The sequence below is a fragment of the Triturus cristatus genome, chromosome 7 (assembly GCF_964204655.1).
Source record: "Triturus cristatus chromosome 7, aTriCri1.1, whole genome shotgun sequence".
In the NCBI taxonomy this organism is placed as follows: Eukaryota; Metazoa; Chordata; class Amphibia; order Caudata; family Salamandridae; genus Triturus; species Triturus cristatus.
In genome coordinates, this window is record NC_140590.1 from 627,130,254 (window position 1) to 627,147,996 (window position 17,743).

The 17,743-nt window shown below is 44.7% G+C and overlaps 1 protein-coding gene across 2 annotated transcripts in view; it reads right to left on the minus strand.

Annotated features, from left to right (window-relative positions):
• ERN1 (endoplasmic reticulum to nucleus signaling 1) overlaps positions 1-17,743 on the minus strand; it is a 617,499-nt gene that overhangs the window by 125,550 nt on the left and 474,206 nt on the right. The window contains exon 13 of one of the 2 annotated variants that reach the window (XM_085617236.1): positions 10,925-11,195. In XM_085617236.1, the coding sequence (XP_085473362.1) occupies positions 10,925-11,195 (271 nt within the window). Of the gene's footprint in view, positions 1-10,924; positions 11,223-17,743 lie in introns of both variants that reach the window. The other variant, XM_085617235.1, reaches the window with a different exon arrangement.

Below are 17,743 nucleotides of genomic sequence, written 5' to 3' on the forward strand. Positions count from 1 at the left end.
GATGTTTTGCAAGTAGTTGTCGTACATAATGGTATTAAGTGTCAGTGCAGCATGTGGGTGTCTGGATGTTCCAAACTGGTTTAGCTGGTCATCTAATGTAACGTTGAAGTCACCTCCCCATATTATGGCCCCAGGTCAAGACCAGAAATCAGTGGCCATATTTATATTTTTCCCTACTCATTGCCACTTGATTAAAATTATTTTTAAGTTTTTATATATTTTTTAAAAACTGTACGGAGTACTTCCAAAGAAGCACTGCAGTAGTTAAAAAAGTATATTTTAAATGTTTTATGTATTTCATTAGTTACAAAAACTGTCTACAGAGTACAGCTGTAATACCTACAAATTACTGCACAAACATTTTTTTTTTAAATGAGCAATTCTCGATAAAGTGCTGTAAAATTCACAGAAAAATAGAAGGAAAATGCTACTTACCCAGTATGCATCTGTTCTTGGTATATAAAGCTGTAGCTTCATATGCGTTAGCATAGATCGCCATCTGGAGTTGGGCCTGGAAGTTTGCACTTTGTTTTTCTTCGAAGAAGTCTTTGTAGTCACAAGGTAGGTGACTCCTCCTTTTGGTGATAGTGCGCATGGGCATCTACTCCATCCCCAGATTGTTTTGCCGTGAGGGTGATCGAGTTAGAAAGAGTAGAAAGAGATGGCCATGTATAATGTATGTAAGTAAGATAATAGTGCAACAGATAAAGGTACTCTGGGAGGTCGGTGGGTGCATATGAATCTACACTTTATATGCCAAGAACAGATGCATACTGGGTGAGTAGCATTTTCCAGTCGAGGCATATAATCTGTAGGGCATATGCATTAGCATAGAAAATACAGCGGTTATCTTCCGAGCAGTGGCTAACCTGTATCTGTTGCAGAGGTTTGAAATAGTGTTCTTAAAACTGCCTGGCCCACAATAGCTTGTTTTGCTAACACATCTACACAATAGTGTTGTGTGAATGTGAGTGGTGTAGACCATGTTGCAGCCTTGCAGATGTAATCTATGGGTATGTTCCCTAAGAATACCATAGAAGCCCCTAGTTTGCGTGTGGAGTGCGCTCTAGGGGGAATTGTTAAGGTGCGTTTAGCCTTGAGGTAGCATATTTGGATGCATTTAACTATCCACGGTGCAATACGTGCTTTTGAAATGGGATTGCCTTTTTGTGGTGGGGAAAAAGCAACAAAGAATTGTTTCGTTTTTCTAAAAGATTTGGTTCTTTCAACGTAATAAAGTATTGCTCTTTTCACATCTAATGTGTGAAGAGCACATTCTGCTACTGAGTCTGGTTGAGGAAAATCACGAGTAACTCAACAGACTGGTTGAGGTGAAAGGCAGAAACTTTTGTGTTAGTCATAAGAACCACTTTATTTTGGTGAATTTGTAAAAATGGTTCTTGTATGGTTGGTGTCTGGAGCTCACCAACTCTTCTAAGAGATGTGATGGCTATAAGGAAGGCTTCCTTCCAAGTCAGAAAATGTAGTTCGCATTTGTGTAAAGGTTCAAATGGCAGGCCCATGAGTTTTGTAAGGACAATGTTAAGAATCCACACGCGAGAAGGTGGAAGTCTAGGAGGAATGATTCTTTTGAGTCCTTCCATAAAGGCTTTGATAGTGGGTCCACGAAACAAAGACAAGTGTTGTCTGTTTTGTAGGTAAGCCGCTATTGCGGCAAGATGTAATCGTACAGATGTGTATGCTAAGTTAGCACGTTGTAAGATAGCAAATTATGTTTTGAGTAGAAGCATCTAATGGATTGATTTTATTGTTAGTACAATGAATCACAAATCGTTTCCATTTTGCTGCATAGCATGCTCTTGTGGTAGGGCATATAGCCTCTTTAATGACGTCCATGCAGTCTGGCGGAAGATTAAGGTAGCCAAACTCTATGATTTCAGGTATCAGATCGCAAGGTTGAGTTGGTTGGGATCTGGGTGTCTTATCTCTCCATGGTTCTGAGTCAGAAGCTTGGGGGAGAGGTGTAACTTTTGATGAAGAACTACTGATAGTTCTAACAGGGTTGTGTACCATGGCTGTCAAGCCCATGTGGGAACAACTAGGATCATTGCGAGGGAATGTTGTCTGAGCGTCCGAACCACTAATGGAATTAGCAGGAGAGGCGGAAAAGTGTAAGCAAATTTCCCTGACCAATTCATCCATAGCGCATTGCCTTAGGACAATGGGTGTGGATACCTGGACGCGAAGTTTGGGAAATTTGCGTCGAGGTGTGTGGCGAACAGATCTATTTCTGGGTAGCCCCACATCTGGAAGAATGGGAGAAGTACTTGAGGATATAGTTCCCATTCGTAGATCTGCTGTCTTTGACGACTGAGCAGATCTGCAATATGATTGTTTACTCCTGGGAGATGTAATGCAAGGAGATATATTTTTTGAGGTATGGCCCATCTCCATATGCTTTGAGCTGGGAGTGAAATCTGTAGTGTGTGTCCCCCCTTGTTTTTGTATGTAGTACATTGCTATCATATTGTCTGTACAGGCTAGGACAGTCTTGCCTACTATGTATAGTTGAAAAGCTTTCAATGCCAGAAAAATTGCTTGCAGTTCCAGATGGTTTATGTGGAGTTGCTTTTGCTGTAGCGTCAAAATGCCTTGAATGGTATATTGTTGAAGATGAGCTTCCCAACCTGTGAGAGATGGGTCTGCTGTGAGTACTATCTGTGGAACCGGGTCGAGGAATGGCCGCCCTTTGGAAAGGTTTTGTGTGTTCCACCACTGCAGAGAGTGATAAGTGCGGCCATCCACCAACACCAGATCGGTTAATTGTCCTCGAGCCTGGTTCCACTGACGTGCTAAGCATTCTTGTAGGGGACGCATTTAGAGTCTTGCGTAAGGGACAGTTAGAATGCAAGATGCCATCATTCCGATCAACTGCATGAACACTCATGCTGGTAGTGAGTGCTGCAGTTGAAACTGTGATATTAGTGTTTGCATGTTGCGTATTCTGACTGGGTTGGGGTACGCTACAGCTTTGCAAGTATCTATTATGGCTCCTTGGTACGCTTGCGTATTGGAGGGTTGAAGATGAGACTTGGTGAGGCTGACAGTGAATCCCAAGTCGTGAAGCAGCTGAACTGTGAGTGTGATGTATGCAGGTCTGTTGCAACTTGGCTTTTATTAGCCAGTTGTCTAAGTAAGGGAAGACGTGAACGTGTAGGCACTTGGTGAAGACTCTTGGTGCTGTAGTTATCCCGAATGGAAGGACTTCGAATTGGTAATGTTGTCCATCCACCACGAACCGGAGATATTTCCTGTGAGCTGGCTGAATGGGAATATGGAAGTAGGCGTCCTTTAAATCTAGGGTGAAAAGGAAGTCGCCTTGCTGAAGTAATGGGAGCACCTGTTGAAGGGTGATCATGTGGAAGTGGTCCAATTGAATGTAGAGGTTTAGTTGTCTTCGGTCCAATATGGGGCTGAGGGAGACGTCCTTTTTTGGAATCAAAAAGTATAGGGAGTACACTCCCATTCCTTGATGATGTATTGAGACTTGTTCTATTGCATGTTTGTGTAATAGAGAGAGAACCTCTTGTTTTAACAGGGTGAGATGTTCTGATGACATTGCACGCTGTCTCTGAAGGATTGTTGGTGGAGTGCTGGTAAGTTCCAGGCAATAAGCATGTTGGATAATTTGTATTACCCACTTGTCTGTGGTGATCGAATTCCAGACAGGTAGGAACTGTGAGAGACGTCCCCCCGACAGGTGTTAAATGATAGGGGGGTAGTATAGGGAAGGCATTGTTTATTGGCAGGGTAAGTGTGGGTGCAATTGCCTCTGCCTCACCCCTTGTTAATATTTCCCCTGTAGCCTCCTCTAAAATAGCCTCTGGAGGTGTTTGGTTGTTTTTATAAGAGGAGAAGGGAGTCTCAGTCGACACCGTTTTTGAGCCACCTCTATAAAAGGAGCGGCGAAAGGAACCCCTGCTGGAAGGTAATTGCAAGGCCCCCATGGTCTTAGCAGTTTCAGTGTCCTTTTTCATTTTTTCAAGTGTAGTGTTGACTGTTGGCCCGAAAAGATGCTCTTTATCAAAGGGCTGATTGATCATGGAGAATTGAACTTCCTGCTTGAATCCAGAGATTCAAAGCCAAGCGTGTCTGCGTAATAGTATACTTGTGTTGATGGCACGAGATGCTGTGTCTGCTGCATTGAGTGCACATTTTATGGAAGTATTGGTAATAGGCTTCCCTTCTTAAACGAGGATGTTAACTTTTGTTTTGTATTCATCAGGCAAGTGTTGGATGAGTTTTTCTAACTCTTCATAGTGAGCTCTGTCGTAGCGTGCTAAAGGGGCCTGAGCATTGGTGTTTCGCCAATGGTTAGCAGCCTGTGAAGCCACTCGTTTGCCTGATGCATCTATTAATTTAGACTCCCTATCAGAAGGGGGGGCATCGCCTGTAGTTTGGGAATTCGCTCTTTTGCGGGCGTTAGTTACAACAAGAGAGTCTAAGGGCAACTGTCCCCTAATATATGCAGGGTCAGTAGGAGCGGGCTTGTACTTTTTATCCACTCTAGGGGTCAGTATTCTGGCTCTGACTGTGTCTTTAAAGACGTTGTCTACGTATTTTATCATGCCCTTGAGCATGGGTAAAGTATTAGTGGATTTCTGTGAATGTGTAAATGTTTCTACAAGAAAATCCTCTTCTAGAGGTTCTCGGTGTAGCTCCACGCCGTGGTATTGAGCAGCCCTGTTAATATGTGCAAAGCCTATATTGTCATCAGGTGGGGAGGGTCTGGAGGGGTACAGGTCAGGGTCATTATTGTGATCCGACTCTTTACTGTAATCTTCCCATGGATCAGTGTCATGTGGAATGTCTTGTGGCATGTCCGGATTGTCGTCCCCATCCCCATCATTGCCCCCATAATCATCCTGTGGTGCAGGTGAAAATGGGGGTGGTGGTGAATTTGATGGTGTGATTAGTAGATGTGGGTTAGGTGGAGAAGGAGGTATGTAAGGGGGAGAAAAGTTAGAACCCATATCCTTCTTTTTATGAGGAATAGGAAAGTCCTCTGAGGAATGCAGCTTCTGTTTTTTTGGGAAGAGTTGATGTAAGGTATCCAGTTTTGGGATCAATACGGAGTCTTTTCTGTTTTGGGTCCAAAACTCTGTCTTCGGATGGAAGTTCCTTGGAAGGAGTGTCTTTCTCTTTAGGAATGGGTTTTGGCGTGGAAGATTTAGGAGGGTCTTTGTGCGCCAAATGTTTGAGTCCAAATGCTTACTTTTGTGTTTTGGACCAGAATCTTTCGGAGCGGGATGTTTCGGCTCCGAATGTTTCAGTGCGGAGGTTGAGGACTCCGAGCTTTTAGGTGCCGAGGATTTTGGTGTGGTTAATTTCGGCTCCAAAGCGTTTTTCGGCTCCGAGGTCTTCAGTGCCAAAGGGGTCATCTGTGCCGCCGATTTAGGTAGTGGCACATGAGGCGATTTATGTTTTGGTGCAGAGGTTGGTGTTTCTGTACCGGAAGGGGCCGGCTCGAGCTCGAGCCGGAAGGCTTGTCCTCATGTTTCGTAACCGGACCGGAGGGACTTTTTGTCGGCGTCGACCTGAGCTTGAGAGCCGGGGTGATGCCGGAGCCTTAGGTTTTTTAGGGTGCGTGCTCACATAGGGATTTGTTCCCACGGTATGTTGACCCGGAGTGATGTTCAGGCCTTCCTCCATGTTGGAGTCGGCTTCAGAGACGGAGACCGGTTCCTCTTCCTCGGCCTCTACATCTGTATGGGGAACATCTGAATCTTCTCCAAAGATGTCCGGTACAGAGCCGCTGTCTAGTTGCATTTCGTGGCGTCAAGGCCGACGGTCACAAGGACTCTTTTTCGATCGGAAGGATCGACGCGCTTCGCAGTCCTTTTCGTCGTATTCCAGGGATAGGCACAGGTTGCAAACCTGGTGCAGGTTAGTGCGTGGGAACTTAGGACGGCACTCAGGACATAGCTTAAATGGAGTCCGTTCCATCAACTGCTGGCGTGGTCGACACGGGAAGGCCTGGCGGCCTTCCTCGAAGGTCCCGATCGAAGGTTTTAAAAATTCTACGATGCGAGTCAAATGGGAAACCGCGATCGAAAGACAATACCGTTGAGGGTAGAGGATTGTGCGTCGAAGGGGTTCGAAAACGATACCGAACCGGAGCGCAGCAATACACATCCGAACCCGATGGCGGAAAAAAACAATCTGGGGATGGTGTCGATGCCCATGCGCACTATCACCAAAAGGAGGAGTCACCTATCTTGTGTCTACAAAGACTTCTCTGATGAAAAACAAAGTGAAAACATCCGGGCCCAACACCAGATGGCGATCTATGCTAATGCATATGATCTACAGCTCATATGCCTCGAACATACATTTGGCTACCTTACACTTTAGTAAAGTGATAAAAGGTAGGTAACAACAATTAAACCTACTACTTTCCAATATGTAAGGCCCTAACCCAGAATTCAGGGAAGGTGCACTGAAAACTACATGGCTACCTTTTACGTTTTGTAAAGACAGCCATTAGCCAATCGGATAATGCCTTCTTCTTGGCATGTACCGCTATATACTGTGGTACAATATATGATGAAGTATTTTAACACTTATGAACGTTAACACTTCTTACACGTACTGCCACAAATTAGCATTTACACCTCCTGATCTATATACTTCTCACATTACATCTACATCCGTTCACCCACTTTCACGCTACATCTGTTTCAAGTACCACAACTCAACGTCACTCCAGTCTATGCAACTCCACTCACTGCAGTATACCGCCACTCCACTATACACCACTGTACTGTAAGCTATTACACTCTATGCCTCTTCACTCAACGTCACTATACTTTACACTATTCTACTCTATGCCACTCCACAACAGAGTACACCACTCCACTGTAAGCTATTCCACTCTACTCCACACTATTCCACTCTAGGACACTCCAATGTAGGAGACCAATGCAGGGCACTCCACTCTATGATATTCCACTATATGGCATTCCATTCCACTCTACCCCACTCCACTCATGCAATTCCACACCACTCCATAATATTCCACTCCACATTATTCCACTCTACACCACACCAATGTAGCACGGACACTCCAATGAATGTCATTCCACTCCACTCTACTGCACTCCACTCGACGCCAATCCACTCACACCACTCCACTCCACTGCACACAACTTCACTCTATGCCACTCCAAGCTATTCCAGTGGACGCCACTCTATGCCACTTCATCCTACTCCACTGTACTCTGCTCAGAACTGTACTTCACTCAACAAGTCAACGCCCAGTCACTCTACCACACTATACTCCCCTCTATAGCACTCCGCTGTACAACAATGCACTTTTTAATGGCAGTCTACAGCACACTGCTTTACTTTATAGCACTGTACGACACTCCACGACATTTTACACAACTACCTCTACGCAGCTCGACCCACTATACTCTACTCTATGAGACATTACTCCACTGTACTCAACTAATGCACTACTCCACTCTATGCCACTCCACACTACTCCACTCTAGGACACTCCAATGTAGGAGACCAATGTAGGGCATTCCACTCTACGCTATTCCACTATATGGCATTCCATTCCACGACAGTCAACTCTACTCTGCGTAACTCCACTCCACGCTATTCCACTGTACGCCACTCCATAGTATTCCACTCTACGCCACACCAATTTAGGACACTCCAATGAATGTCATTCCACTCCACTCTATGCTGTTCCACTGAACTCCACTCCACTCCAAGCTATTCCAGTGTACACCACTGCGCGCCACTCCACTGTACTTTGCTCAGCACTACTTCACTCAACAAGTCTACGCCCCTTCACTCTACCACACTATAGTCCACTCTATAGCACTCCACGGTATTTGCATTTTTTTTGTATTTCTATTTTATAAAGAGTGACATTCATCCCAAGGCACGTCACGAGGATAGAGAGAAAAACAGTTTAGAGTAGAGTGTGGTGCGTGCTAAGTACATCGGGTTTAGAGCCCATGATCCAAGGATATCACTACTTGAGTCCTGAGAAGAACCACATCTTCAGTTTTTTCGGAAACTCACGTGATTTTCCATGAGACAAAGCTCTAGCGGGAGGCTGTTCCAATGAGTACCTACCAGGTGGGTGAAGGAGCGACCCTCAGTTCTGACTCTTTTGATGGGTGGAGTTTGCCTAGTGCAAGGCTGCCAAACATAAGGTCACGAGAGGGAACATAAAATTCCAGTTTGCTTGCAGTATTCTGGGGCCAAGTTTAAGCAATGCTCTATGCGCATAGCATAGGAGCTTAAACTTGGCTCTTTGTCCGATAGTCAGCCTAGGTAAATCTTTCAGACAGGCCGAGGCCGAACAGTACTTCGATTTCTTGCAAACCAATTTGGCTGTACAACAATGTACTTCTTTTAATGGCAGTCTACAGCACACTACTTTACTCTGTACACCGTACACCACTCTATGACACTATACACAACTCCCTCTACGCTGCTCCACCCCACTATACTTTACATTACTCCACTGTACTCCACTACTGCACTCTGCACCACACTACCGCACTCTGCGCAACACCACTGTGCACTACTCTATGCAACTCAACGACAGTAAATTTCACTCCACTCTACCATACTGCACCGAAAGCTGCTCTATGCCATTCGTCTGTCAAAACAATATTCCGCTCTGTGGCACTCTACTGTACTCCACTCTACAACACTTCCTGACATTCTACAAGACGCCACTGCACTCCAGTGTTACAATCCACTCCACTCCACTCCCCAACACTCAACTCAACTGTATGCTACGCCAGTCCACTCTACAACACACTAGTCCACTTTACGCTATGCCACTCCACTGGACTCCCTCCACTTTACTACATGCACAACACTTTACCCCACTCTATGGCCCTGTACAATACTCCACTCTACACAACACTACTACACTCTGTCACTATACCACAGTGCATTTACTGTATGCCACTATACAGCACTGTCCTACCATCTACTACACTCTATGCCCCTACACTCCACTGTAGAACACTCCACTCTATGACACTTTCCAACACTATCACACACCACTCCACTGTACAACAAGCCACTCAAATGTATTAGTTTACTCAACTCTACGTTTGTCCACTCTCGTACACGCTATGCCACTGCACTATACAACAAACCACTGCACTGTGACACTTTAGTCCACTGTAAGCTATGCCACTCCTCTCGACTCCACTCTACAACACTCTACTGTACGACATTCCACGCGACAACACTGGACTCTACAATTTGAAACACATTTTTCTAATACCCCCGCCCCCCAAAAGCTACCCAAACCAACATTAACATTTATTGAAAAACCAAAGGTTAAACCGTTGTTATACTCAGGGAAACTTTACTTATTCTTTCTATACAAACTACACAAATATTACAAATGCTAAAGTTAGCTATACCTGAAATTTGATAATGGCCGTTCTGGCTGGACTGTTCCCACTAAAGCCGAATTTGCATATGGCAAAAAAAGATGGACTAGAATGCGGCCCGGAGTAATTACCAGTGGCTGAGATTAATTAAAGCATTCCATCCATCACTTCCCTGTACACATCTCAACACAATTCCATTTTAGGAGCCCAAAATGATTTTCCTTCTCCTTAAATAGGATTCCAAATGGATACAGATATTGTATCTGCAAGAGGCATGTTGGACGCGTCCCTTTCAAATACAGATTCAGTATCTTATGCAGTGGAGAAGTGTGGCTCAATGATTGGAGCGGCAGACCCTGATGCATAGGTCTAGCCCGGGACCAGGGTTCAATTCCCCGCCTCCGCGTGTCTTGGGCTCAACAATTCCATGGACCTGATAATTCTCGCCTCGGTGCCATTCCAATCATGGAGTCCCACTCTGCAACTCTGGGCAATAGCTTGCTTAATCTCCACAACGGCCCCCACAACGCTAAGGATGCCTGGCCTCCACCTTGGGGGTGCCCAGGAGTGGACGCCTCACAGGGAAAGCTAGGATGGGTTCCACAGGGGTATTCGTACAAGCACCTTGAGACCCTTGCGGGTGAGTAGTGCGCTATACAAGTATCAATTTACATGTATAAATAAGGGTGATGATCTATTTGCAAAAGAGGTTACCTTGGCACCCTGCCCCCTTTGTGAATGTATTTCTTAACCTTTAAGTAAAAAGTAACTTTATTTTTATAAATGCAGTCCCTTTTAACTTAAAGGAAAAGGGCTAAATTTGAAAATTAAAATTATGCTCCTCCATTTAAAAGCAATTCCAGGCATGACGGTCTCCTGACCCCGGCAGCCAACATCCCTATTATGTACTACAATAGTAGCGAGCTCCAATTTACAACCTATTTCATAATATTGATGAGGTAGATCGAATTGCGACCCAATACGATTCCGAATTTTAAGAACCGGCTTATTAGTACATACGTTGGTTTACAACCAGTTATACGTGCAGCTGGCCCCTAATGTACTTATCACAAGACTATCAAGAAAAGGAAACAATTCACGCTACGGTGACACTTGAGCAGGACTTCAGATTAGGAATCCAAGTGTTCCATACAAAGTGCACTCCACCGGCCTAGAGTCCTCGTTTTACTGTAATCTCATCCATTATACAGCTATTTGAACCATGCAAAGTGAAGCAGGACTCCAGTGGGCTATGGACTGTAGTGGCATCTAGAAAGCAGGCTCACCTACTGCCTGCCCTCCTCATATAGGTGGATAGCAATGCAAGTGATAAGAAAACCTGCTGAGAGTATATGAGAATGATGATGAAACAATTAACTGCAAAAGAAGGTGCTATACACCAATAAAGGATCACCACATTTCTTTTTAAACATGCTCACACTTGCTAGCAATTATGTGGTAATTCTGGTATTGCAAAACTTACTAACTACTATAAAACAGCAAGAAAATCAGATTAACGTTACCTCCATCTTCTTGTTCGCTCGAGATGGTACTGCCAACTTCTGATGCAGAGACATTTGATGGCACTGAGTGGTTGGACGCTCTAGGAGAGATGTTTGGAGTGCTGGCAGCTGAGCTTTCTGTGCGCGCACCAGATGTGTCGAAGAAATAGGGATCGTGCGCAACATCGGTGATGGGAATAAAAGGGACATTTTGCTGCTGCAACAGTTGTATCTTCTCCTCCAACTGCTTCTGGAACTGTTGATTTTGCAGTTGATGCTGCTGCTGGACAGTCTTCAAATTCAAACAAACAGCTTTAAACTTCAAGCAATGTTAAGAGACAAAGATGAAACCCACATTAAATTTCATGTATTCGGAATGAACACTGAGCTTCTAAGAATCAAAGTTGATACACAAAATCCTGAGCCCATCCCTGATCAACAGGACTATAATCACATTCCCTTCAAGAGTTTTTGCCTAATGATGGGGCTAAAGGTCTATATTTAGGGTTTGGCACATAATATAACCTGTCAAAATGTGATGGATTTTGCGTCCATTGTATTCCAGTTGCTATCGGCTATAGTGCACTTGTAATACTGCAGACCGAACATCCACCACATTTTGATTGAGTATCCTTATCAACCAAACTCTAATTAAGGCCCAAAGTATCTTGCACAAAGGAAATACCACAAACTGACCTACACTGCCACAAGAAATGTTGGAAAGCTACATTAAACTGTTACTTACCACAACAGGCTCCTTTTCAGCCTTAAGCTCTATTTGCACATGGATAACAAACAGCTGTATTTCCAATAGACAATGCACTTATCGATCTGAAATGCTAAAAAACGTTTTGCAGATCTGTCGATAGCTTGGAGCAAGGCTGGCATCAGCTCAACAAAAAGCTGGAATCAGAATGGATCATCAATAATAACTGGGTGTCCCAGTAACATGCAGAACCTGGGGAATTACAGCAGTATAGAAGCAGAGGTTCTGCCACGAAAGGGGCAATTACTTTCTAGTGCTGAAGAATCATTGCTTTAAATCTGTTATGTCTTCTAAAGCCTCCATTCTGATTCTGAGAGGGGTAATTACTTTTGATAAGTAAAGCATATCCACAAAGATATGGGACTATCAATTAATGATACATAAAAACACCTTATTAACAAATATTACAAATGAAAACAACACTATTTGTTTGAAAACAGTTAGGAATGATCGATTTATTTAAAGTCCTGTATCGTCTGTGCAGACTAAATACAGACTGTGAACAATGTTTGTGACATATATGTACATGTGTTAAGAATGTGCCTCATAAATAACACAGGTGCTATGACAATAGACAGTAAAAGACAGTCAACACAATTAACATATATACACAAAGTTGATTTTGTGCCCTAATATAGTAGATGCCCCTAAAGAAGACATGCGTTTCTCATCCTGTTTTATACATGTCTATTTGGGTATGGTACGCTTCAAACAGTGTCGTCATTTGTAATGTTTGTTAGTAGTGTGTTTTTATGTATCATTAATTGATAGTCCCATATCTAAAGAGGTTTTCCACAATCTACCCAAAACTGAAGTGGAAGCCTCAGACTCTACTTAATAATACAGATCAGGGGGTGGGAGGACCATAGGGGTTCTCACCAAAGATATGTATGAGGCTCATGTCACACATAACCAGCTTTGAAATTCTACTATCTGACTCGACCAACAGAGTTCATAAGACCATCATTGATGCAGTCGAGGAGGCTGAATTCGCGGGTTGGAATACTTAACAAGAGACCGACTTAGTTGCAAGAAATGTATGCACTCCATATTGTTATACACTACCCAAAATTCAGAAACCGCAAAGATCACCTCCTGGCAGACCAATAGTTTCTTGTATAGACTCCATCTTAGAACCTCTCTCCCGGTTCTGCGACTGGTTCCTCAGACCAATGGTGAGCAAAACCCCTTTGTACTTAAAAGATACCAAAACTATAAGAGTACTATTACAAGATTTACCACTTAATCCAGACACTGACCTGCTGATGAGCTTAGACATTGAGGTTCTAATATGACAACATTGCACAAGAGTAGACTCTGCCTGTTGTAGAGTCTGTCCTGCCCAGTTGGGGTGGAACTACATAAGCTCAATACAGTTTGCAGTGGAACGTCCAGGACTTGCACTAACAGAGAATTTCTTTCAATACAAAGAAATTATATACCATCAAATCCAAAGGACATTGATGGAGAGTACTTTTCCCAGTGTAGCCTGTCTCTATGTTCACGGAGAATTTCATTTATGAGGATGACCCTTATATGTCACACATTAAATTATGGTGTTGGTACACAGTAATATTGATCATATGATCAAGAAGCACTTCGTCATCTTTAGATTTCACCCATTGGCTCAAATAGGATCCTTTTCTCAAATTTACACACCTGCTTTGCCAGAATGACCTGGTTATTGATGATCTGAAAATCACTGCCATGAACAGTGGATTAGCAACCACAATGCATCATAAACCAACAGACACAAATGGGTAACTCAGATCGGATAGTCATCACCCAAGATCATTAAGACAGAATTTACTCTACAGCCAGTCCTTGCGCATTCGGTGCAATTACTCAAGTAGGCAACACTATGACAAACAAGCAATGAAACTGACCCAGAAACTAACAGACCACAACAACTTTAACAAATTCATTAAAGAAGCCCAAAAGAAAAAAGAACGAAACAACTGGAGAGTCACTTCGAGAAACCTACCATAGACCCGGAAATGTTAGACTAACTTGTGTCACCAATTTTCTCATCTGTGTCCAATCAATGTAAAAAGATAATTACCAAGCACTGGAAAATACTAAATGCAATTACCACTGTTCTCCTTTGAAAGAGGAAAAAACATCAGGGACATGCGAATACACATCCTCGTACAACAGAAACTGCGCTCACAGCTAATACCTCTCCCTAGTCACAGGCCACTATCCGTGGCAGGTGTACCACCTGTCCCTATGCCAGATCTCCTAAAACTATTCACCCATGGACCAATAAACCACTGGTTATCAAGAAACACACTCCGTGTAATACAGAAAATGCAATAAGGCGTGGCAGCAGCCTATATATTTTGTATCCATTATTCAAGCTTCCAAATGGCAGGTGAGTGCAGTTCTATATAGAATAATATCACAAATGGGCAGGACGACAGCCTGCTGGGGCCTCAGAGCAATGGCACAGGGGTGAGATGCAGTGGGTCTTTTTGAACACCTGCTGTTTATAGTGATCATAAGAAATGTCAGGCAGTATGTATCACTATGTAAAACACAAAAATAAAGGGAAAGATGGAGCCTGATGGAAAAAAGCTAAGAACGATGACCCAAGGAAGAGAGGAAAGTTCAGGTGGGCAGATTTCAATAGTTCAACAGGTGCCGTAGAACTGGGGTGCAAGGGATTATGGAGCTCACTGCACCCAGATTGTAACTTTTTTTAAAACTTCTTAACCAGCAGCTCGAAGACGGACAATTTTCCTTGCATGCATTAGGGCCCATGGCACTCTTGCTACAGCATTACATCTGTTATTGTGCAGCGCTTCTGCATGTAGCACTATATTGTATATAATGCTTAAGGTGCTGTGGAATAGCCTTTGGGGGCCTCAGAGTGATGGGTCAGGAAGCGAGAAGGTGGGCACAAGTGTTTTTAGGAAGGGGCAGAAAGACAGCTTACGGGGGTCTAAACGGAAATGCAAGTTGGGAGGCACAGTGGCTTTTTAAAACACCTGTTATTTGCAGCGCTTAGAAATCGCAGGCTGCATGCAGGACCTTAAAGACCTATAGAGAGGCTGTGTAGGACATATGCTGGGAGCTTTAGAGCAATGCTCCCGGGGAACGTGGTGAAGTCTATTACCACAATTGTTTTTTTTGAAGGGGCACCATACTCTTATTTTATTTTTGTATTTCGTTTGTAGAAAATACAGCACCAATGGTCATCTTTTCTTTTCCCTAGATGCATTCAAGCTACTATAACCTCCACATCTGGATTGACTAAATAAAAGGTAACCATGAAGAATAAGTTACTTACCTTCGGTAATATCTTATCTGGTAGGAAATCTATTTAGCCGCAGATTCCTTACCGTACAACTATCCCAGGTGCTAGACTGGATCCGAAAATCTTGTGAGCAGTACCCCTGAGCGCCAGTAGGTGGCGTTCGGCTCCGCAGGCATTGTCGGTGTTGTCCGCGCAGGCCGTGACGTGCGCACTATGCCTATACAGGCGCCACCCCAGCACGCTGACACCAGTTTCTTTACGCAACTTTCCATGCCATGAGCGCAGAGCCACACAGAACACTGACCACTGGGGTGGAAAACTAGGGCCCTGATAGGGGGCACTGCCCTGTTCCTAGATATCTGTTCACCGAGCAGGAGGATGGTTTGGATGGTAAGGAATCAGTAGCTAAACAGAGTCTCTACCAGATAAGGCTTTACTAAAAGTAAGTAACTTGTTGATCCGATAGAGAATTCTAACGCAGATTACTTACCTTAGAAAAGACACCCAAGCAATAACTCCCTAAATGTGGGTCTTCAAAACAATTTCACACTAAGAAAGTCCTGCAGAACCCAACGGGAAAAGTGCCCATCCCTTCGGACCGGACTGTCCAGGCAGTAGTGGTTGGTAAATTTGTGCAGCAATGCCCACGCTCCTGCCTGGCAGATGTCCAAGACCGGTACTCAGTGTGCTAACACAGGGGTCATAGCCTTGGCTCTGGTGGAATGAGCAGGCAAACTCTCAGGGGAGTTGATTCTTAGCCAATACAAACCGCCTTCCCTTTCTGTGCTCCGACATACCCCACGAAGAGTTGGTCATCCACATGGAATTGTTTTGCATAGTCAAGGTACAACGGCAATGCTCTTTTTGGGTCCAGCCGGTGGAGTCGGCCCTCATTTTTAGAGGAATGAGGTGGAGCATAAAAGGTAGACAGGGTGATGGACTGGTCTACATGAAAAAAGAGTGGCCACCTTCAGTAGAAGTGAAGCTCTAGTACAAAGGTAAAGCTTGCCTGGGAAGATATAGAGATACTGGGGCTCAGATGACAAAGCCTGGAACTCTCTGACCCACCAGGCAAATGTTATTGCCACTAGAATGGCTGTCTTGATTGTTAGAAGTCTGAGAGGACTTGAAAGGAGCGCATATCCGGTAAGTCAGAACTAAATTTAGGTCCCACTGAGGCATGATGAAGGATGAAGATGGGAACAGGTGTTGAAGACCTTTCAGAAATATTGTCTTACAGTTGCTAAAGGCAATAGAAGACTTGAACAGTGGAAGATGATTGTGCAACCACAGAAATGCAGAGAAAGCAGTAACTTCATTTTAAGATGTCAAAAGCAGAGCCCTGCTGAACAAGAGAGAATAAGCTGGCGGACCTGAGAGAGGGCGGCAGAAAGGGGGTCAACCTGTTTTCATGCACACAATTCCACAAACTTGCCCCAATGGCAGACATTTACTATCTTGGTGGAGGCACGCCTGGCTGTCAAGATGACATTATAGACTTTGGGTTGAAGGACAAATGCTGTCAACTGTCGCTGCTCAATTTCCATGCATGAAGGTGGAGCGTGGACAGGTTCGGGTGGAGATCCCTCCCCTGCTGCTGAGACAGAAGATCTACCCGAATGAGCAGCATGATCAGAGGACCGATGGCTATTCTCAGCAACTTGCGATACCAGACTTTCTCAGCCCCATCTAGAGCCACAAGGATGACTTGGGCACGGTTGTTCCTCATCTTGAGAACTATTGCAGGAGTGGTATGGGCAGAAAGGCGTACAGGAGGCCAGAGCTCCACTTGAAATGAAAAGCGCCTCCAAGCGAGAGCCGCATTAGCAAACACCAGGGCGCAGAACTGCTGATATTGTGCATTCTCAGTGGTGGTGAACAGATCCAAGCACGGTTCTCCCCACTGCTGAAAGAGACATTGCACGACCACTTGATGGAGACGCCATTCGTGATATGCTAGGCATCTTTGGAGGATTTTATCCACTGTAGTGTTCAGAGAGCCTGCCAGGTGTTGAACGACCAGGGAAATGCCCTTATGTTCTAGCCATTTCCAGAGACGCAGGGCTGCTTGACAACGGGTCCACGACCCCACCCCTCCTAATTGTTGCAGTACCACATGGCGCTAGTGTTGTCTATGAACACCTGCACTAGACTTCCCTTGGGGGGGGGGGGGGGGGGGGGGGGGGGGGGAGAAAGGCTTTCAGGGCCAGTCGGATTGCTCGGCGCTCCAGCAGGTGGATGTGGAGCCCAGATTCTGCTGGAGACCAGAGGCCTCTGATCTCCACCTCTTCCAGGTGGCCGCCCCAGCCCAGGAGTTACGCATCTGTCACTACTGTCAGATCTCGATGAGGAAGGGAGAAGGGTCTACTGCTGACCCGATCATGGTTTGTTAACCACTGCAAATTATTTGCAGTGCCCTCCGAGATCTGGACCAAGTAGGAGAGATGTCACTGATGCTGTGCATAATGGAACTTCAGGTCCCACTCCAGAGCCTGCAAATTCCAGCGGGCATGTGATACTAGCAGGATGCAGGAGGCCATGAGGCCCAGCAGCCTCAGAGTCGGTCTCACCAAAATCCAAGCTAGAGGCTGAAACATCAGAATCATAGCCTGAATATCATGGACTTGTCGTTTGGGAGGATAAGTTCAAAATTGCAGTGTGTCCACAACAGTTCTGATGAGGGAGCATCTGGTCAGGTGTGACTTTGGCATTTTGATAGTGAACCCCAGCAAGTGCAGGAGGTCCACAGAAGTCTGGAGGTGGCAGACGACTGCCTGGGACAAGTTCACTTTCAACAGCCAGTCATCGAGATAGG